The 23,919-nt window shown below is 36.1% G+C and overlaps 1 protein-coding gene across 2 annotated transcripts in view; it reads right to left on the bottom strand.

Annotated features, from left to right (window-relative positions):
- Positions 1-734: 734 nt before the first annotated feature.
- MRPS35 (mitochondrial ribosomal protein S35) overlaps positions 735-23,919 on the bottom strand; it is a 45,546-nt gene continuing 22,361 nt past the window's right edge. Inside the window, exons 6-8 of one of the 2 annotated variants that reach the window (XM_007109048.4) lie at positions 21,045-21,154; positions 19,336-19,405; positions 735-1,869 (exon numbers count right to left, since the gene is read on the bottom strand). In XM_007109048.4, the coding sequence (XP_007109110.1) occupies positions 1,600-1,869; positions 19,336-19,405; positions 21,045-21,154 (450 nt within the window). In that variant the 3' untranslated portion in view covers positions 735-1,599. The remainder of the gene's footprint in view (positions 1,870-19,335; positions 19,406-21,044; positions 21,155-23,919) is intronic. The other variant, XM_024129100.3, reaches the window with a different exon arrangement.

Here is a 23,919-nt window from a genome sequence, read left to right as displayed (position 1 = left end):
TCCATTACATAGGTATGACTGATCAATTACCTGGGCAGTTGATCTCAGCTGCTGGGTGGACGGATTTACCAAGAGACTCAAAGCCCCCCAACCCTGAACACATGGTTGGTCTTCCTGGCATGCCCAGGACTATCAGGTGCAGCGAGCCCCACCTAAAATCCATTGTGACTGACTCCTGCCCTAACCAAAGACACTTCTATGAGGTATGACAGATTACCTCCCAGAAGCTGATGGGAGAGGCCAGATTCTCTTTGAGCAAGGTCCAATTCTCTATTACGTATCATTACTCCATCTGCCTCCATCTTCACTGTATTATTACTACAGGATTGAGGACCCTAATCTATCACCTCTTTACATGTTCCCAAATGACAACCTCTCCTCAGCTTCTACTGTTTTCAAATGTGTCCTTCTTCAATCCTGTCTCCACATCTGAGTTTTCCTCAACTCTGACTCTCTAAGATATGTAACACTTCAATACACTTATGTATGCTTTAAACCTGATCTAGAAATTCAGTTGTATCTACTTTGTTTTTTATTCGCTATTTCCATCCAGTGGAATGGATGGAACTCAAGGCCCTATTGTTGTCCTTTATGACCTACGGACTCTTGGCCTTGCTAATACTAAATCATATCTTCAATTTATATAAATCTTTTGAGCAACTGTTCCGAAATTCCTTTCGGCATTTTATGTTCTCAAATTCTGTCAACCAAAATAAGTTTTAGGCAAATAACAGCCTCCATAATTCCTTTATTTCAATTTTAAATTAATCACTTGTCGACAACTTTAAGTGGTAAGAAATGACTTACAGATATACTTAAAAGTACTGAATTGACAGCTAACTAAATGAAATGTTTCTTAGGGCAGTTATTTTGTCATTTACTCCAATTAAATTCCAGGTCTTTATACCTCATCTCTTTCCTGAGCTGTGGAAGTTCTAGCTGGGGCATCCAGAGAGATGAATACCAGCTAATCTCCATTTCCACTTTTCTGCTAGCTTGGGCTTGGAGAAATGAGCCAAAGAAAACGGAAAGCAGGATGCTAAACAGAACTGAATCAACAAAAAGTGACCCCAAAATAGAGGAATGGAACACACTTTTTAGGTTAGAAAATACTGCCAAGGACCTGTTTCTCATCAGAATCAGCATGTGCAAAAAACTCACTAGGCAGATAGCAGTTATGCAGACAAAACACTGAACTTCAGTCAGGGGACTGGGTTCTGGGCCTAGCTTCCCCAATAACCAAAATCGTTATTCAAAAGCAACCAATAAGTACTAATCTGTAGGGAAAGAAACGGAGCAGGTGACAAAACAACAACATTGTATATATATATGAATACTAAAGTTGTTATGGTAGAAATAAAATCCAAACACTTTAGAACCAGAAGGAATCACAGAGATGGAATTAGTCTGATTGCCCCAGTGCATAAGTAAGAAAACTTCTGAATAATCACTGCCTTTGCACATTAGGATGAAAGGAATAATTTTAACTCCGATGTAATAAAACAATGGTTTTCTAACATCTTCAACTGTATATCAAATTAGATAATGATTACATATATATCATAAAATTAATAAATCTAGGCAATTTTTCCATATAATTCATGTCAAATTTAATAGTCTCTTCACTGATTCTTTGTACTGAGAAAGGGTATTTTCATTGTCCCCCTCATTCTTAAGACTAACAACAGACTTTCTGTACTCTTCAACTTCTTCAGTACCAAGGAGCTCTTCTTTACTTAATTCCAGATTTTTCTCAGCAGCTTTAATTTGGAGAAGGGTTTCCAGGATGTTTTTTTCTGAGGAGCTATCTTTCCATACATACTCTTCCATGTCTGCTTCAGTCTTCTTTTTCTCCCATTCTTCAGTTTTCTGAAAGGAAAAAATGAGTTCTGAATTCTGAAAATTATGACTCAAAGTCTGGTCCACACTGTGTGTACACCTTGACTGACCTCCCTTATCCAGCACCGCTGTCCACCTGCACCAGCAGCTTTGGGGTGCACACTCTGTCACAAGAGCACCTCGATACCACTCACTAATTCTACCCACGTAATTTACACCTTATCTGCCCTGCAAATTGCACTTACAAAGCAATACTGCTTCCCAAAAGATGTAGAAAACTCACTCCCTGCAACTTCCCAGTCCCTAAACTCTAACACATCAAACATTTCAAATTTCTGAGGTTCCAAATATGAGAGTTGAAAGGAGAACTGTATTTATCTCTGTAACATGCCTCTGGGAATGACAGGGAAGACCAATTATTACAATAAATTTAAAATATAAAGTTCATGTGATTTTTAGTCATAATGACTTGATATATTCTGGAATTTTATCTTATTATCTTTATTTTCTGTTCCTATAATAGAAACAATTTTCATTACTACTTACTTTTTCTTACAAAAATTATTACCATGTTATTTTAGGGAACACTGGTAGGTTTTAGATTAATATAATTCAGATTTATGATTTAAATGAAGATGTAACACTCTGTGAAAAAAATCAAGCAACACAGCTAATATGTAATATGCCCTGGTTCAGAGAAGTGCTGAATAGCAGCCACATTCTTTCCAAATTAACACATAACAATATTCTGAGCCACAGGCTATTATGGAATGATCCACTAGACTTACAACTTTTGAAGGTGGTAAACCCTTCCAAATTATAAAGTTTTTAAAGTATTAAAAGTGAGGCAGATCTGTAAGGCTGTCAGAAATAATATTTTAACTCTGAAAACTCTTGAAACAGACCACAGCTTGAGCAGACAGAGCTCCAAGCCTCCTCAGAGCCAAGTGAGCACCAAGAAGGAGGCAAACAGTCTCCAGCCATGCCACCCTCCCAGCCCCACTCCCGCTCCAAAAGCTCACGAAAAGAGAAAAGCACTAGAAATTTGTCCCTCAAAGGATGAAGAGGAGCCCCACCAAAGGCAAACAAGCCACCGCGGATGCCACCGACTCAGCAAACCCCATTCGGATCACTAAAGCCCAGGAAAGGAGCTCCTCCACCACAGAGACCCACAAGAAGAAGAAACCCTCCTTTAATCCTTTAAACTGTGTACTCTTTCCTTTAAGAGAAACAAACTGATGTAGGGTGTTTCCTCAGATCCCAGATTCCTGAGCCAAAGTGGGGCCTCTGTACTCGCAGCTCCCCTACGTCCGCCCCACCTCCCTATACTGAATTTACGGCGGAGGACAATGCTCCAACTTACATTCTAGAAACATCTTATCTGGTTGAGAATCTGCTCTGCAACCTCTTTTTAGCTGGTAGGGAGGCTTTCGCTTGGCAGGGGGGCAGGGATAATATGAAATAACTTCCTTCCTATTATGTCCCGCCCCCAGAGCCCTGTTGCAAATAACTCCTAACAGCCAAACTCTGAATTTGTACATTTAAAAAAAAATAACTGACAAAATTACCCCACCATACCTAATGTTTACTGTAATATATGAGGAAGGAATAAAAAAAGTCCGAAATTAAATATATCACCGGCCTATCTACTCTTGCCAATGCTTTAAATGTTCAAGACACTGTCATAGTTTCTTCATAATTCTAACTTACAAGTGAAATAAACTTAATTTAAGAGGTCAACAAACACATTTTATAAAGCATTAAGTAAAAGTCACTCCATCTCATTCTGAACTGTTAGAAGACAAGAATTAAGAGACTTAACTGTTTAAAAAATTATGTTTCACCTAGGTGTTTCTGGATTTTAACTGACTTGAAATAGATGCTTAATCAGAGGAGATAACCAAAGTAAATCCACTAACAATTTTCAACATTTTTTATCTTCCTCTTATATTTGACATATACAATTCTACACTGGTTTGCCGAGGTGTGTTCCTAGGTATGCCATGATATTGATTCCCTGAGCACTCAGGTGCCACGTGAGCCTGGTGCAGCAGGGGCAGCCACAAGCATCCTCCCTCCTTTATTTATCTCAGTAGAGAATTTTTCTGTGTGTGCAGTGACATGAAAAAGGTTAGGAAATCCTAAACTACAGGATAATGTACATTTATACTTACTGCTGTTCTAAATAGTCTTTGGTAAGGGAAAGTCACTTATACTCTGTGAAGGGCATGGCTTCCTACTAATCCTGTACAGATACAATGCAGTGCTGGGCTTCAGCTACAAGCTAAACAAAACTCTAGTTTTCTACATATTCTAGCTTTAGGATCCAAACTCTGCACAACTAAATATCAATTCCAAGATAATAATAGTAACAATACCCCAAACTGAATACTTACTATATACCAGGTACTTTAATACTTACATGTATATATTAATTATTTAACATAATTCATATTAAGACATACTGGGTTAGATCTTGACATCTCTACTCAAAAATCTAAGTTTTCTATACTTAGAAAACTAAGTATTATAGAAGATAAATAGAGGGGCACAGTCACCTGGGAATGTTTCAGATTTCAGAATTTTTGTATTTTAACTTGTAAAGTTAATGCAGCACGCACACAGTAAATTTTGTAACATCTCCAGAGGAGGTCTATGGCAGCACCCCCTAATCAAATATATTACTACTTTTCTAGCAACATGTATGAATATTCACACTAAATGGGATTAACAAAGGCTATAAATAGCTTCTCATCCATTCAGAGTTCATTTTGCCATCAAATAAGTTATGAAAAGACTAGCAATTTCCAAAGCTTTTTTCATTTCAGAATTACAGGTAGAGGGCTTTATATCTGTGATTCTCTCAAGGTCACACAGGGAGGGGTATGGCACAGTATTTACCATGGGCTTTGGTGTTTTATAGAACTGAGTTTAAATCCTACCTTCATCATTTACTACTGTGATAGGCTTGCATTTCTATAAGAACTGACTCCCCAGAACTGTTCTGAGGATTAAAAGAAGTAAGGAATAGCTACATACTTAGAGTACCTGGCTCACAATAAACACTAAATAACCATCTACTACTAATATCACAACTTATTAAGAAGAATAAAGAAGAGTAGGATTCAAACCCTTGCTGGCACACCTCCAAAATCTACGTTCCCATGTCAAGGGCACCACTACCACCATCAAGCAGTAAAGCGCAACTTTAAAGGTAAATATAAACACAAGAAGTTCCAAATGTTGTGCCATCATTATTCCCAATCACAAAATCATATGACTGATATTTATCAAATGTAGATTAAAAAAACACAGAAACAAAAGGTCTTTATTTATCACTGATAGAAAGGTAATATTTTTCATGATGCTTATTACTTCCTGTCTTCTTGATAAATGTTATCACTGATTAGATTTAATTTTCTCGGTTAATAGCCCGTTCTTAAAAATAACTGAATTATCTCCAGTTTTCCAGCAGTCTCCTTTGGGTGAAGGCTTTTTATGTCTAACCAAATGTAGAAAACACAAAAACATACACAGAGAGAATTTACCTCTTATAAAGACCTGTCTCAAGAAAAAGAAAGCTAATTTTTTGAAGTCCTATGTTACATGTATCAATAAAAAAGATCTTTAGAATTTCCGGTTTTCAAGCAGGAAAAATAAAGATTAATTGTTATCACTGTATTTACCTTTTGAGGGAAATCTTTTCTAGTCATTAATACATAAGTTTTCACAGATGGCTGCCATCCAAATGGGGCTTATCAGTGAAGAAAGAACAGAGCTATATGGAAGAGCTGTTGGTTTAAATGATATATTAAGAAGCAATCCCAATGGACCTCTCATAGGGACCCCTTGAATTCTGGCTCCTGGTTCAGTTTGGCTAATGGGAGGCACCAGCAAGAGACCTAGAGAATGATGGAGAGTGAGGTCAGGGTTGTCCTTCCCAACTCTCTCCCTGATGGAGGGTATGCCCCACAGTTCCTGTCAGGTGGCCCATCCATACAGCTGTCTCTCTGGTTCTGCAGCACCTCCCTCCCCTGCCCCTTCAGATATGCGGTGTGATGGCACCCCACTCTCACCACCCCTGAGAACTGCACCCTCACTTGTTTCTGTTACTGAACCTTTGTAAAATGTCTCCTTAATAAAATATCCTGAAAATGAAGAAAAACAAAAAAGCAATTCCAAAATCATCTTCTAGTAATGATAAAAAGGTAATAACATTGTATATAATGTTTGTCACTTCAGAATATTTTTCATATAAGAGGTATAAATATAAAATCCTTGAGGGAAAAAAAACTCCAAATTTCTTTCTTTTAATTTTACATTATGATTTCCACTTTCAAATAGGATGTAACAGGTCACAGGATGCCTCTGCTTTGGCTACAACTGGAAAAAAGTCAGGTAATCAATATACCAGAGTTTTATTTTTTTAATTTTTAAAAATATTCATTTTATTTACTTACTTATTTACTTATTTATTTATTTTTGGTTGTGTTGGGTCTTCATTGCTGCGCACCAGGCTTTGTCTAGTTGTGGCGAGTGGGGGCTACTCTTCGTTGCAGTGTGCAGGCTTCTCATTGCGGTGGCTTCTACTGTTATGGAGCATGGGCTCTAGGCACCCGGGTTTCAGTAGTTGTGGCACGCAGCCTCAGTAGTTGTGACGCATGGGCTTAGCTGCTCCACGGCATGTGGGATCTTCCCGGGCCGGGGCTCGAACCTGTGTCCCCTGCATTGGCAGGTGGATTCTTAACCACTGCACCACCAGGGAAGTCCCACCAGAGAGTTTTAGAATCAATTAGGACTAGATGAATGTGAAATCCAGGCTGCAAGCATATGGGGAGCATCCTTCTGAAAATCCCTAGCCATTTTCTTCCCTGAGGCCATTTTCCAATTCTGTATCAGACTGGCCCTTGGCCCACACAGAAGGACTCTACTCGGGAAAAGAGAAATGAGCAAGGTTTGAGCTGTTACCCAGGGCTTGTATGACAGATTGGAATTGAAGAGCCCCAAACATGACTGGTTTTAGTTCCGGGGCTACTTATGGGAAGCTGGGGAGGCTGAATCAAGCTTCTGAAGAGCAAATCTCCTATAATCTCATAGTGTTTAGGAGACAAAGTCCTACTAGAGGGAGGAAGTCCTGTTTCACACAACCAATCTCCCTCTCAAGACATCTTCCACATTCTGCTGCAAGGGCTAGAAGTTAACAAGTTAAGCTCAAAACTTCTGAAGAGCACAAGTGACTCTTAAGCAGACTTTGAGATGTGGAAGCGGACTAACCAAGTTCCCAATCAAAATGCCTGAGAAGAGACAAAGGTGAACTAAATCTTAAAAAACTGTAACCCAGCCCTGCTCCAGCTCAATTCTGATTGCATTAAAAAGATAAGCCCTTGACCCTCTCTGCCCAAGAGAAAAAAAGAGGAAATTCTTTCTGATGGATGACATCAATTGGAGCTTCTATGGGTCTTTTTCATATAATGTCTGTCATGCAATAAACAATTACCAGATACTTGAGACATTTGAAGAAAAGAAAATCAATCAATACTTCTGATATTTGCTACGTGTCCTTCTAAATTCGTTTTTTTTTTAAAGCACAGCTATGATTACATTTCATTTATAATTTTGTACCCTGACTTGTAATTCACTGCCAAATTTTTATAGCTTCTGAAATTACACCCAGGATTGAAGTGGGCCATTGTTTAAGAGTTTCTTTTTGTGAAGTGTAGTTGACATGTATTAATTTTAAAGCATAAACAATAACATATTCAAATTACTGGGGGGGCAATTAAAAATACCAATGTAAGCTCAAATTGATCACCATTCAGGCAGTTTGATTAGTTTGTAGACTTCAATTTTAATAACTTAACTATTAAACATTTACAATTTCACCATTTAACTTATGTATGTATATAATAAATATACTTATATACAGTCTCTTTTCTTCCCTGCCTACCATGAGAGAACCTGCTCTGACTACAGCCCTAGAGGAAGGAACCTTCCATTCCACATGATCCTGTTCCCTTTCTCCGCAGCTGGCTCAATTATTTACTCACTCATTCGTTCACTCAGTACATATTTATTACACAACTACTGTCCCAGGCACTGTCTTGCCCTGGAACTGACAATCTAGTAGGAAACCTAGAGTTGAGGAGGAGCTGGGCAGATGAAGACTGTGATCCCAGTAGAGGAAAGAGCATCCATAAAGGCTGAAGGCAGGAACGAGCTTAGGACATTCAGGCCTGAATGAAGGCCAAGGTGAGGAAAGTGGCACGGGATGAGTAAGCACCTTACATATATTAATTAATTTAACTTTCATAACAACCCTATGAGGCAGTACTATTACTATCTGTTTTACAAATCAAGAAATTGAAGCCCAGAGCCATTAAATAATCTGCCCCAAATCATACTGCTTCTTAGTGGTAGAAGGTATTCCAAGGAACATAGAAACATGGAAAAAAGAACAAAAGAATAACTTAATTTGACCCTATCAACTTTTTCTCCTTGTAAGCATGAATTCAATACAAAGAAAAACACAATAGCTACTTCATGCAGTGGTCAATGAACTCCAATCTAATAGAAAGCAAAGAAGTATCTGTTCCACTAAATACACAAATGTGTCACCTTCTACCATCTTATTTATAACTCCCTTTGCCTAGAACATGAATCACAGTAATATTCCACTTCTCATGATTACAAGTAAGGCATTGTGCTAGATGAGGAAAAACAGTTTTACCAATTAAAAAAATTCAAGTTACTTGAAAATCATAAAAAATAGGAAGAAGTAAATATCCATAATGGATTAAAAAGCTACTGCCAATACTTTTAGTTCTCTAAGCTAAATTTTTAACTGAGTATGTCAAGGAATTCAATTCAAATCAGATCAGTTTTTAAAAAATTTACTGAATGCTGATATGCCAGACATTGTACTAGAAGCTGGGAATATAAAGATGAATGAAATACAGTCCTGTCCTCAGTGACCTCACAGTCTAATGGAGCTGGGCAGACATGTATACAGGCAATTACCATAAAAGCAATAAAAGGAATGCTAACTGACAGAGGGAGAAGGGAAAAAGGATGGGAAGAAACATCTGAGACAGATTACATCTGAGGTGTATTAAAGGATTCCTATGAATTTGCAAGTCTGATCAATTTGAAAAGGGATTATAAGCAAAGAAAACAGCATATGCAAAGTTATGAAAGAACACATTATGTTCATTATGGTACAGGATACATAACCTACAATTCCTGAGTAGCTGGTAATGAGGTGGTAAATTGCTGTGAATAGACATACTAAGTAGTTTAGATTTTATGCTAGGTAATGGGGAACCACTGAAGGATTTTATAAAGGGATATGATACAGCAGACTTGCTTTTTAGAATAATTACTTTAACAGCAATCTGGAAGATGGATGAGACAGGAAAATCCATAAGGCTATTATAGTTATTCAGGTAAAAAATGATAAAGACCCATATCAGGATAGTAGCAGTAGGGATAAAAAGGAGAAAATAGTTTTAACAGATATTTAAAAGCTAAAACTGAAAAGACCTGGCGACTTATTAGATATCAGGGGAGAGGGGGAGGGAAGAAAACAGTATAACTTTCAAGGTTCATGACTTCAGCCACTGGGTGGGAATTTTTCTTAATGGCCTTTAAGTATATGATAGGCTCCTGAGCATCAGATATAAAATGAAGTCTTACCTGAAGGCAAACAGATATGAGAAGTGTTATTTTACTGTATCATCAACCCACTCAAGAACAGCTGCCTACTGCCTACCACGTCAAGTCAAAAAAAGTCTGTGTTAGTGTATAGGAATGCAAGAGATTTCTGTGCGTTAATTTTGTATCCTGCTTCTTTACCAAATTCACTGATTAGCTCTAGTAGTTTTCTGGTGGCATTCCTATACACTAACAATGAAAAATCAGAAGGATAAATCAAGGAAACACTCCTATTTACCACTGCAACAAAAAGAATAAAATACCTAGGAATAAACCTACCTAAGGAGGCAAAAGACCTGTATGCAGAAAACAGTAAGACACTGATAAAAGAAATCAAAGATGATACAAACAGATGGAAAGATATACCGTGTTCTTGGAATGGAAGAATCAACATTGTGAAAATGACTATACTATGCAAAGCAACCTACATTTTTCACAGAACTAGAACAAAAATTTTACAATTTGTATGGAGACAACAAAGACCCCGATTAGCCAAAACAATCTTGAGAAAGAAAAATGGAGCTGGAGGAATCAGGCTCCCTGACTTCAGACTATACTACAAAGCTACAGTCTTCATGACAGTATGGTACTGGCACAAAAACAGAAATATAGATCAATGGAACAGGATAGAGAGCCCAGAGATAAACCCATGCACATATGGTCACCTCATCTTTTACAAAGGAGGCAAGAATATACAATGGAGAAAAGACAGCCTCTTCAATAAGTGGAGCTTGGAAAACTGGACAGCTACGTGTAAAATAATGAAATTAGCACACTCCCTAACACCATACACAAAAATAAACTCAAAATGGATTAAAGACCTAAATGTAAGGCCAGATACTATAAAACTCTTAGAGGAAACAGGCAGAACACTCTTTGACATAAATCACAGCAAGATCCTTTTTGATCCACCTCCTAGAGTAATGGAAATAAAATCAAAAATAAACAAATGGGACCTAATGAAACTTAAAAGCTTTTGCATAGCAAAGGAAACCATAAACAAGACAAAAAGACAACCCTCAGAATGGGAGAAAATAGGTGCAAATGAAGCAACTGACAAAGGATTAATCTCTAAAATATACAAGCAGCTCATGCAGCTCAATATGAAAAAAAAACAAACAACCCAATCCAAAAATGGGTGGAAGACCTAAGTAGACATCTCTCCAAAGAAGACATACAGATGGCCAACAAACACATGAAAAGATGCTCAACATCACTAATCATTAGAGAAATGCAAATCAAAACCATAATGAGGTATCACCTCACAAATGTCCACTGACAGATGAATGGATAAAGAAGATGTGGCACATATATACAATGAAAATTACTCAGCCATAAAAAGCAACGAAATTGAGTTATCTGTAATGAGGTGCATGGACCGAGAGCCTGTCATACAGAATGAAGTAAGTCAGAAAGAGAAAAACAAATACTGTATGCTAATGCACACGTATGGAATCGAAAAAAAACGGTACTGATTAACCTAGTGGCAGGGCAGAGATAGAGACGCAGATGTAGAGAATGGACTTGAGGACACAGCGGGGGAAGGGGAAGCTGGGACGAAATGAAAGAGTAGCATTGACATATATACACTACCAAATGTAAAATGGATGGCTAGTGGGAAGCTGCTGCATAGCACAGGGAGATCAGCTTGGTGCTTTGTGATGACCTAGAGGGGTGGGATAGGGAGGGTGGGAGGGAGGCTCAAGAGGGAGGAGATATGGGGATATATGTATACATATAGCTGATTCACTTTGTTGTATAGCAGAAACTAACACAACATTGTAAAGCAATTGTACTCCAATAAAGATACTAAAAAAAAAAGAAATTCAAAAAAAAAAATCTATGCATGTATGATACACAAATCCTTCCTTTTTCTTGCATTTTTCATTCTAGTTCCCATACCACACCCTCAGTGCTGACACTAGGTACATGTAAAAAAACTGTCTTAAAAGAGATATACCAACCTTCTAATCAGTTTCTTCATTAACAATACTCAAAGACTAGGGAAATTATTCACAATCAAGAGCTCAGCAACAGAGCCTTTAGAATAAAATATGTCTGGGTCTCACCTCTAGATATTTTGATTCTGCAGGGAATCAAATTTCTAAGCATCTGTAGCTCAGAAAAGCTTCACAGGAGAGTCTGATGCAAGCCCCAGCTGAAAACCGGTTATGGAGACAGATAAATTTTCAATTAATAGTTAAGTCTGAGAACTAGCAGCTAAAGTTTGGGTTTGATTTCATCTCTTTTATTTCCTAATATTTTATCATGGAAGTCAAAGTTGAATAAAACTAAGTAATATGATACCATGGAAAGCATATGAAACTGTGAAGCTGCAGTTCAGGTCTGAGTTCCTTAGGTTCACAAACTGTGTCCTTGTGCAAAATGCTTGATGTCTCCTCTAAGTCTTAATTTTTCAGTGAATATAATGAAGAGGTTGTAACACATAAATTTTTTGATTCCTGATCTTTAAAGTTAGTACTAATTTAAAATGGGTGGCCATGCTAAATGCTTCTGTTGTTAAAAAAAAAAGACATAATATTTTAAAGCACTTTAAAAAAAATGGAACAACTCTTCCTTCACCCCCACCCCCTTTTTGGTTTCCTTTTTGTATTCATCCAAGGTGATCATTTGAAACAGCACAGAGGTGAATAAAAGTCAGAGACAGAGACACAGTTGACTGTCCAAGCAACACCACAAATCCACTTTTAAAAGAAAGACCAGATGTTCCATTTGTCTGGAATCAAGTGAAAGGTAACATGCAAACACTCTTTACTGGTACTGGTCTATCATGAATGCTCAGATTCTTCATGGTAGCTCAATTAATATGTTTAACTAGTTTTTTTCTTTAATGAAGACTTTAATATTAGTTTATGTATAATTAGTTAATATGTAAGTTAATGCATAAGTACATTTCACCTTAAAGTGATGTATCTTGCTAGGAGTAGCCAATATTATCCTATAGATTCCATTAACATATTAACATTGTCAAATATAAATCAGCATCATGAATTAAACTCACAGAAGCAAATGTTTGTAGAGAACTTCCAAAATAATATAGCATTAGAACACTTTTCCTTTAAATATTTCAAAAAAACACATAATCAAATGAAAAACAAACCTGACCTACATGTAGCCCAAAATCATACATGCATGAAAATTAAGTATCTCAAACTGTTGCAAAGATATTTCTTAAAATTTGGGCATAATTATTGATTATTGATTATTAATAATTTTATTAATAGATCATTAAAAAGCTATACCAGTAAGCTAATTATTGCTAACATCTAACAAGTATGCTACATTTTATATTAATGAAAAGGGAGTTTATTTGTTACTCTGTCACTTTTTTAAGTTGAAAACCTACTTCAAAAGTCCATTTTTGGATCTCCAAAAGAATAGACAATGTTTCAAGAGCTGTTATTAAACATTTAGTTTAATATTATTAAATGTTATTAAACATGTAGTTACCTAGCACTGACCCAGATATTCTGAAGAACAAAATACAGTAAGATCAGACGCATGTTAATGAGTCTTACAAGATTAGTTAAAAGGACAAAACATACAGGGAAAACAACCCATGGAACATGGACTAAGGCAACTTTTGTAGTCAAGAAAATACGACAGTATAATTTGCTATAATTTGCTATCTATGCAAAGTAGGAGTCAAAGAATAAGAGGCTCAAATATATCTGATAAATGATTAATATCCAAAATATATAAAGAACTCATACAACCCAATAGCAAAAAACAAACAAACAAACAAACAACCTGATTAAAAAATGGGCAGAGGATCTGAATAGACATTTTTTCAAGAAAGACATTCAGATGGCCAAAAGGCACCTGAAAAGGTGCTTAACATCACTAATCATCAGGCAAATGCAAATCAAAACCACAACGATACCGCCTCACACCCATTAGAATGGCCATTACCAAAAAGACAAGAAATAACAAGTGTTGGTGAGGATGTGGAAAGAGAACCTTTGTGCACTGTTGGTGGGAATGCAAAGTGGTGCAGCCACCATGGAAAACAGTACGGAGGTTCCTCAAAAAACTTAAAAATGGAGCTATCATATGATCTAGCAATTCCACTTCTGGGTATTTATCTGAAGGAAATGAAAACTCTAACTCAAAAAAGATATCTAGGGGCTTCCCTGGTGGCGCAGTGGTTGCGCGTCCGCCTGCTGATGCAGGGGAACCCGGTTCGCGCCCTGGTCTGGGAGGATCCCACATGCCGCGGAGCGGCTGGGCCCGTGAGCCATGGCCACTGGGCCTGCGCGTCCGGATCCTGTGCTCCGCGACGGGAGAGGCCACAGCAGCAAAAAAAAAAAAAAAAAAAAAAAAAAAAAAGATATCTATACCCCCATGTTCACAGAAGCATTATTTATAATAGCCAAGACATGGAAACAACCGAAGTGTCCATGAATGGATGAATGGATAAAGAGTAAGTGGTGCATATATATGCAATGGAATATCATCCAGCCATAAAAAGAAGGAAATTCTGCCATTTGCGACAACAGGGATGAACCCTGAGGGCATTATGCTAAGTGAAATAAGTCAGACAGAGAAAGACAAACACTGTTATGATCTCACTTATGTGTGGAATCTGAAAGAACAAAAAAGAAACAAAAAAACCCTGAACTCACAGAAGAAGAGAACAATTGGTGGTTGCCAGAGGCTGGGGGTGGGAGGTGGGCAAAAATGGGTGAATGTGATCAAAAGGTACAAACTTCCAGTTATAAAATGAGTAAGTCACGGGGATATAATGTACAGCCTGGTGACTACAGTCAAGAATGCTGTATTGTATACTTGAAAGTTGCTAAGAGAGTAAATCTTAAAAGTTGTCATCACAGGAAAAGAATTTTTATTAACTTTGTGTGGTAATGGATGTTAAGCTGACATATTGTGGTGGTCATTTTGTGTTTTATATATATACACACACACACACACACACACACACAAAATCATTATGTTGTATACCTGAAAATAAGATATTACATGTCAATTAATATCTCAGTTAAAAAAAAAGAGGTTCAAGTGGGTATCAAAGCCTTGAAGGATATACAAGAAATAAATAAGTAGAGAAAAATAAAAAATTAAATAGTAAATTATATAACCTTTATAACTTTTTTTTATAATATTTATTACTAAACCAACTTGCTTCTACTAGTGTTGCTCAATAGAAGAGACAGTGTTTTCTCCTTAGGTATTAATCTCCATATCCAACAACACCAAGCAAATAAGAGGCAACCAGTAAACATTTGCTCATCAATCAATAAACAGTTCATTTTAATGAAAGCACATTTAATATTTGCCATGAGAATGGTTTACTCTTTCATAAACACTAAAACACTGAAAGAGGTGCCTTTTCACACACCTAGTAAAATGCTACTACATCAGTTCAATATTGCCCTCTGGATACAAATCTGTAAATAAATAATAAATAAACTCTGTAAATAAGCTCTACTACCTGTTCACAGCCTGGCTCTGAATTATTTTTCAGTCTCATCTCCTACCTCTGCCCTGTTGGTCGTGTACCCTGGCCACACCAAACTTCTCCCTGCTCTCTAAACCCACCAGGCCTAGAGTCCTTCACCTACTGCACACTCCTACTCATCTTCCAAAACCAGTCACCATTTCCATGATGCTTCAAGGGAAAATTAATCCTTGTATGCACCTCTCACAGCACTATGTTCCAACCTCCCTTACCTAGTGAAACAGACTATAACCACCGAATCCCTCTAGGAATAAAGGTACCTAAAACAGAGGCTCATTCATTTTGATAATCCGAACGATACCTATCACTGTACCTTGTAAACAAGAACAAAATCATTGATGAATGCTAAGAAGACAAAACAATAAATGTCATTCAAGCATTCTCTGATATAACCTGGAAATCTATGTGTATGTGAGCACACACAAAAGATCACTATGAACTCATAAACCACTAGACTAAATGGCAATTATGGCTCTGCAAAAGGATTCATCATTTTTATCAGAAATACTTGCAATAAGGTCCCCTTTAAAAATAAACTCTGGGGCTTCCCTGGTGGCGCAGTGGTTGAGAGTCCGCCTGCCGATGCAGGAGACACGGGTTCGTGCCCCGGTCCGGGAGGATCCCACATGCCGCGGAGCGGCTGGGCCCGTGAGCCATGGCCGCTGAGCCTGCGCGTCCGGAGCCTGTGCTCCGCAATGGGAGAGGCCACAACAGTGAGAGGCCCGCGTACCGCAAAAAAAAAAAAAAAAAAAAAAACTCTGAGTACAAAATTATACCTTTTATCCATTTTGTTACATGACTTTTCAGAACCACCTTAATACAAACCTAGATATATTTCTGACTGGCAACAAGACTATCATGAAGTCCAAATTAGACAGCCAAAAAATTCAAATTTTAAAAAGCAACCATTAGTAATTAAATATCAAAATCACCCAAGAACCCTTTGAATCTGATTTCAGATCTCTACATTTTCTAAAGCAAGTGTTTATTTTCTTTCCCCCACCACTGTCTGTGTTTTAGTCTATCTTTTGTGCAAGTCACTTTGTAAAATGCTTCATTCAATCATCTCTTAACCAAATCACTTGTGGAAGGTTTAAAGAACAACATGCAACAAAGTTAACATTTATTATCAGTTGTGTCAGAATGTGAGTCAGATACATGTTGTAGAAATTCAAATACAACAGGGCACAGAGCTGACTTGATCTGTATAAAGTCTTTTGTCAAGTTAAATGTGAGCTATACACAGAAAGTGAAAATAAATGAATTTGAAATTCTAAGATAAATCTTTCTTCATTTTAGTAGTTAACAACGTTAATAGCCACCATTTAATGAGCACCCACTATACACCAGACATTTCACATAAATTCTCCCTGATCTATCCAAAAGCCCTTAGAAGAAATCTGAGCCTGACATTAAATGGATGGCCAAGGTTACACAGGTAACAAGTAGTGGGATTCAAATCCAAATCTGAATGGTTCCAAAGATTAAAACCTAATTCACTTCTATGCTAACATTGTGTAATACTGAAATATTAAACCAAATTTCTACACATCTCTTTGCTTCTCTGAACAGCTGACGAATAAATGGTTTAATGTATATCTGCTTCTCAGTACCCTCTTAGCACTGCAATAATCATTCTGTGAAGCATTACTAAGACTCTATGCCTGAAGTCTATGCTTTGTGAAGTCTATGCCTTTTGAATATGAAAATTAATAAAGAAAACCTCAATTAAAGTTAGAGTTGGGAATGGCCTGTAGAGGGAGCTCTCATGCATTCTCACACTCCATTATTTGCACCCATTGACCTTCACTTACCTGCCCCATTGGAAGAAGGACACCCTGCACTCTCAAACAGAAAGTGCAACTACTTTACAATCCCAAAGGAAGAATTTCTCCTTGCTCAGCAACAGCCCAGGCAATGAGAAACAGCTCAGCTCCATAAATGAAGTCATCACCACCCTAAACTCCTACTTTCCTCCCTTGAACTTTCATTTAGAGCAGCCCCTCCCAACTCCTTCCTTTTCCCTATAAAAGCAGGCTCCCTTTTCTTTGTTCTCTGGACTTACCTACAGTTCACCATAAATTGCATGTCCCAAAGAGCAATTCTTTGCTGTTCCTGAATAAACCCATTTTATTGTTTTAGAAGTCAACAACTTCTACTTTAATAATTCTACATAATTGAACTGTTTTGAATAGCACACAACAGTAACTTTCTTATACTGGTCTAAACGCATACTTTTTCAGAGAAGTTTCAGTATTATGTTACATAAAACTACCAACTACTTTCTCTCAATGCTACTTAGAGGTAACCTCCAGAGTTTAGCTTTTAGGTATTAAATGCTCTGAAACTAGCCTTAAAAATAAAGGAATGAATTAAAAGGGGCTCTTTACATATTTGATTAAATACCAGGTGGTAACATCAATTTCAAGTATGAATTCCATGCTGGTGAAGGAAAAAAGAGTTTCAATTCAATAAAAATTCTGTTCCACCAGCTCTGCAAAATTTCACGGCTCATCTGCATTCTCTTAAAGCTTCTGCACTGATGGTACTTGTTTAGAAAGGATCAAGAGCCAAGTTTAATATAGGAATTATTTAATTATGTTTAAGACAGTTGTATGTGGCTACTTACTCTGGCATCAAAGTAATTAGCATTAAGATCAAAGACTTCTTGCATGAATCCAGAATACAAACTTGTTTGGATTTTATGTCATGGAACCAAAGAAAGAATCCAGTAAGTCAACTTTCACTGAATTTATTTATGCCTGTCATTTCCTTTGGGGCAAATTCATTTTACAGGCTGCTGGCAAAATAAAGAGACTCAAAACTGGTTGGCTTTTATTGTTTGGTATTAACTCTTTAAGCAGCAGCCATGGAGCTGAAGCTAATTCAGCCATGTTGCTGGTACAAAAGGGAACTTAATGACCTCAAGCCAAAGGCATTTATAAAACCAGTTGACAGGAAAGAGATTAACTGCTATTATGATGTTGCTCCTGAAGCTAGGAACTAGAAAATCGGGATGAATTATGATAATTAGAATACCTCAAAAGCAGGGAAGAGGTACCAGCTACTTTCTGTTCTTTACTAACCTCGCAACAAAGTTTTATTTTTTTTAAAATTTTCCACTCATCCCCTTGTGCTACAACTATTTTATTATTAACATCAATGAAATCTGTAAGAACAGCTGTATGTGTTCACAGAATTTCTTAGGGATGAAAGGAGTTCCAAAGATCATCTAATGCAACTAACTAACATCCAAAGAGTACGTTCCTTTTGTCATATCCCCACTAAGTAGCCAATGGATGGAACATCTTCTACCTATTAAAGCAGCCCACTCCATCTTTAGATGAATCTTGTAGAGAGATTTTATTCAGTAAATAAATCTGTCTCACTATTGCTTCTATTTTGTTGTACCCTTAAAAGTCATGAAAAACAAATCTAACTCTTCTTTCATATGAAGTCCTTTGAGCACCTAAAGAGAGTGACCCTTTCTCCAGCTACCCCATTCCTTCAAATGTTCCCAACATGAAATGCTATTAAGTCCCATGTCTATGTTGGGCAAGCTTCAAAAATTTTAATTTGTGTGCATATCTAAAATTATTTTCATTTTAAAAAATATTATATAAAACTGTGAGTTACCAAAACATATTAGTTATCAACTTTAAATGAGTTGATGCTCATTCACAGTAAAAAATTCCTCATAAATGTGTATACTTATACTAAAACTCAATAAATTCAGTCAGACACAAGACTGTTTTTATACTATTTAAATAATTAATTGCCCTTAATTGTCTCTAATGTATACCAGTGAAATGTTCACATGAAAGGCTATTTGATAACTAAGATTTTAATAAACATTTAAAGTAACTTTCTACAAAGTTTGGGAGCTTTGTTCTATAGTTTTTTTGAATAACAGGATGAATTATATAGTTCAAGTAATATAGATGATGATCTCCCTTCCATAACATTGACAACTCTCACCTAAAGTCATACAAACAAACAAACAAAAAGTAAAAAATTCTGAATTTTTTAGCCTAAGTCAGAAACTCTGAACTTTAAAGGCATTTTAGTCATCTGATTTCTGAAGGTCCTCAGATGGACTAAATTATCTATTTCAAGATCCTCGCTTTCAATGTCAGTAGGAGTTATTCTATAACATTTCACATGTCCTTAGCTTAAATAGTGGTTCATTAAACACTCATCTGAGTGCTGGCTACACAGACTGTTTTGAAAGGTTAACATATCCGAATTACAACGACAAAGTTATTAAACATTCATACACAATCACTTACCCAAGACTCATGGTATAAAACTGTTAGTAGATACATTGCATAATCATAATTCTGTCTCTTTAAGGGGCACCTTTAAAAGACAGAGAGAGGGAGGAAGTCAAAATTCTAAAAATTCAGTACATGGAAAAATTTGCAAAGTATACAAATACTAAATACAAAGGATAACTTATATTCAGGAATTCCCTATCTGACTTAGGAAAATTCTGTTCTTGGAATAAAAATGATCTATGTAGTTTATGACTTGAGGATATTGAACACCGATGTTATTTTTACTTTTATTTAGAGGATATCTTTGCTTTCATCACTAACAAAGTTACTTATATCTGATAATAGCTTTACACTGTTTTTAATATGAATGTGTCCAATCCAAGTGTCCTTCACGACCTCAGGGCTAAGAGTCTGCGATGGTGTGAACATACCTGCTGAGTTCATTTAAAGAATACAGACAGACTGATGCTAATCTAAATGTTCACCCTGATTTCCCCAGAGCTGATCCTTTTAAAAATGAGCTACACTACACAATGCTATATTTTTTTTGCTATCATATTTAAAATGAAACTAATGACCTAATATTAGATAAAATTTCTACATAAATAAGAGCTGGCATTAACTTTTAGGCTAATAAAATAATATAGAAAAGGAGATAATTACTTCTAATTTCTTTAAATATAAAATTATCATATGACAATTGACTTTAACTGGACTGTTTATTCTGTACTTAGGTTTAATAGTCCTCTATTCTACAAAGTTGTTACCATAAAACATACACACACACACACACACACACACAGACACTTATAAACTTAGCAAAAAAAACATTGTCAGAAACTCACAGAATTTCTAACAATAACATTTTAAAAGTATTTTAAAAAATTGCACAAACTAAAAACACAGCATTATTTTACATTCTCTAAAGCTAAAGCTAGCAAAAAGATATTATTCATAAATTTCAAATTTATTTCTCCTATATGGTAATAATCTAAAATCATGGTTCCCAAGCTTTTCCCACCTCCACACTGTTGCCATCTCTGTATGTATGTCATGCTACTTCTTTATACCACTAAGAAGCAAAACATAAAACCTAATTGATATTGACACCTCCAAATGCTTTGAAATTAGGATAAGGAGGGAGAGAGGATATCTGCCCACTTGTTTTTCTTTATATTTTGACATAATTTAGAAACAACCAAAGAATAATTCTAGAAATAAAATAACCATTTAGCAAAAACATACCAATAGCCTTTCTTTACCTCAAATGACCTAATTTATAAATTCATATACAATAGATATAATACTGCTTTTACAAACTTCTATGCTAGCACTGAAATTCTGCTTATTTACAAAAATGCCTTGATAAATTAATTTCCATATTTAATTTAATAATTTTGATTTTGAAATATAAGATTTCTATACTTTGACTTTGCAGAAACCTGTTTAAGTATTACTCACTGGCAAGTCATTCTTTCGTTTCCATCTAACATCTTCCCTGAGTTTTACATACACAAATATATTAAAAATAACAATTTAACTCAGCTAGGCAAGCCTCTCCATGCACATAAGATCACAGCAACAGGGGGCTAGTGTGAGGATATTAAAAATATGAATGAGACAACTTCTCTGACCTAACAGGTTAACACAAGGACTACCAGGGGACTGGAGGACAATAAAGCAACACATGTGACAGATCTGCTGAACTTTTCTTCCTTTACCTATCTGTCTTGATGGTAAGCACATCTGTGCTCTTGCAGTATCGATCTCCTACAAGTTTAATAAGTTTCTTCTTTGCGTGATCATCTAAATTCAAACTGGAAAGTTTAACCTTAAAAATACAAGAAAAAAATTTTTTAATTACTTTATATACTTTGTATAATGAGAAAACAGTGGCAAAATTATTTATACCAACATTAAAAAAGAAACCAAAGGAAACTTTTTCAAACTCCTTCCTTTACAGAATTAGTAATTCACAAGTATCATGAAGCCTGATCTTACTCATGGAAAAAAAAAAATAGCGGGAGCAAAGTGTTTAGAGTTCTTTGAAAGTTCTGGGCATTAGTACCTTTCCTAAAAGAACCAATGACATGTCTCTTAAATAAATGAAATTACAGTGCTTATGAGTATTACTAACTAGTAGAATTCAACTCAATTAATGTCAGTAAAGCTGTTTATAAAAATAAATGGATGAAACATAGGGGCTTTAAGAATTTCTACCATGCAATTATGAGACCCGTATCACTGCAACAGTTTAGGGGCTTTCATTTTATTTTATTTTATTCTTGGCTGCACTGGGTCTTCGTTGCTGCATGCGGGCTTTCTCCAGTGGCAGCGAGCGGGAGCTACTCTTCGTTGCAGTGCGCAGGCTTCGCATTGTGGTGGCTTCTCTTGTCGTGGAGCACAGGCTCTAGGCGCACGCGCTTCAGAAGTTGTGGCATGCAGGCTCAGTAGTTGTGGCATGCAGGCTCAGTAGTTGTGGCTCGCGGGCTCTAGAGCACAGGCTCAGTAGTGGTGGAGCATGGGCTTAGTTGCTCTGCGCATATGGGATCTTCCCTGTCCAGGGATCAAACCCATGTCCCCTGCATTTGCAGGCAGACTCTTAACCACTGTGCCACCAGCAAAGTCCCAGGGGCAATTATTTTAAAAGCTACAGATGTCTCATGGAAGCCAGAATACAGCATCCATGAAGGGTCAAAACATTTGAAATAATTCAGCTCAACATTTCTCAAAATGTTAATACTAGCCCCAGAGGCAGCTAACAAGAATGATTTCTTTAAAAATGCTGTTTCTATTGAGTCCATTTAGGAAATGTTGAGTTAAACTGGGTTCTTCACAGCAGGATTTCTTAGAGGAGGCAACATGTTAAAGAGCATGCTGAATTTCAAGACGCAGCATTGTTATGTAATAATTCCAAAATTTATTTAACCTCAGATTCCACTTTTCCAGGCACAATTCATGAAATTAGTCTTCCTTAAAACATATTTTGGAAAATGCTGGAATAAATGAACATACTTTTTAATTTGCAGAGAATTATGGCTTGGGCTGAAAGTATTATCTAGAGATGAATAGGTTTGATCCAGGAAAAAAGGTTAGAGACTACAATACAGGTAAATAAGGTAAACAACAGACTAGTTTTCCATGGAGAGCATTAAGAATAAGCAAAAATCAGAACTGTATGAAAAGGCTAAATAAGATTTTGAAATCCCACCTATTTCTTCCCTCTAGCTTCAATAACCCTGCATTTCACTCAAGACAACCATAGCATAAGAGCTTATTTATTTTCCCACTAGACTGCAAACCCTTGAGAGTAAGAACAATAACTGTCTTGTTCCTGGCAATGACCTAGCACCTAAAAAGCATGCAACATACTGGCTGAATGAATACATAAATTTAAAAAAGGGAAGATATGTTGTTTCTTTTTTAAGCACAGTGAATTTTTTTATTTGGATAGAAAAAATAGGAAATAAAAAAATAAATATAAATGCACTCAAAGAACATTAGTAAGAACACTGACTATTAAATATCAATCCCACAGAACGGTCATATGTTGCAGGCAATGTGAAATTACCACAGTCCCCTGAAAAGAATTTATGTCAACAACAGGTTATTAGCTTGATGGATAAAATAAGCAGTTTTATGATGATTCTGATTGTTAGCAATATGGAGAATTACCTATAAGAAAATCATAAAATGTACCTACATTATGATTATAATTATGAAAATATATGTATATCTGCATGCATGCAGATATAGTAGAGAGAAAGAAATAGATTTTACATTCAGATACTGAGCAGGTAGTGATTTTCCCTTTTAAAACTCTTTCAATAAAATCATGATGTTTAACAATACATTTAAAAATTTACCATTTAAAAAATCTGTGTTCTAGTTTTTTATGTAAGAAGCAGTCAAAAACATGTGGCAGCAATGCTGATCATTACTGTGACAACTGTTTCAAAACTCATTGTTCACATTAATATTTTAATGGTCACAAATTATACAGTCTTATGCCAGAAGCTCATAAATACTGCAGAAACAGCTGTGCAGTGCACTCACGCCACCTGCTAGCACTCAAAGGCACTGCAAAATTGTAGTCTTTAACCTGGACTAGTATTCTTACATTGAAGTTGAGTGATATTTATTTGTCATTCTTTTTCCAAAATTCAAAAGAGTCCTTAGACTTTACTTTTTTCAAGTTACTGTATTTTAAAGAGTCAACAATGTACTATTAACATTATCCCCAAAACAACATTCACATTTCAAATCATAGTTATAGGTGTATCTTCAAATGTCTCATTTAAAAGAACTACATAAATTGAAAAATGTCTAAATGTGTAAAATATTTTCTTCATTTACAAGAATATGCAGTTAATTAAAGAACTATGGTATTACACATAAGACAAGAATTGGGCTTGATGTCTAGATTTGCTACCTATCAGATAAGTGACCTTAAACAAATCATGTGATCTTCCTGTCTGTTTCCTCATTTATAAAATAGAAAGGATTCACAGAATTTTTGTCAGGAATAAATGAGATTAAATAGAAGAAAGCACATTTTTTTTCATATTTTCTCATCTTTTATTATTTTATTTTATT

This window comes from Physeter macrocephalus, chromosome 6 (assembly GCF_002837175.3).
Source record: "Physeter macrocephalus isolate SW-GA chromosome 6, ASM283717v5, whole genome shotgun sequence".
NCBI classification, from domain to species: domain Eukaryota; kingdom Metazoa; phylum Chordata; class Mammalia; order Artiodactyla; family Physeteridae; genus Physeter; species Physeter macrocephalus.
This window is presented reverse-complemented; position numbering and strand designations above follow the sequence as displayed.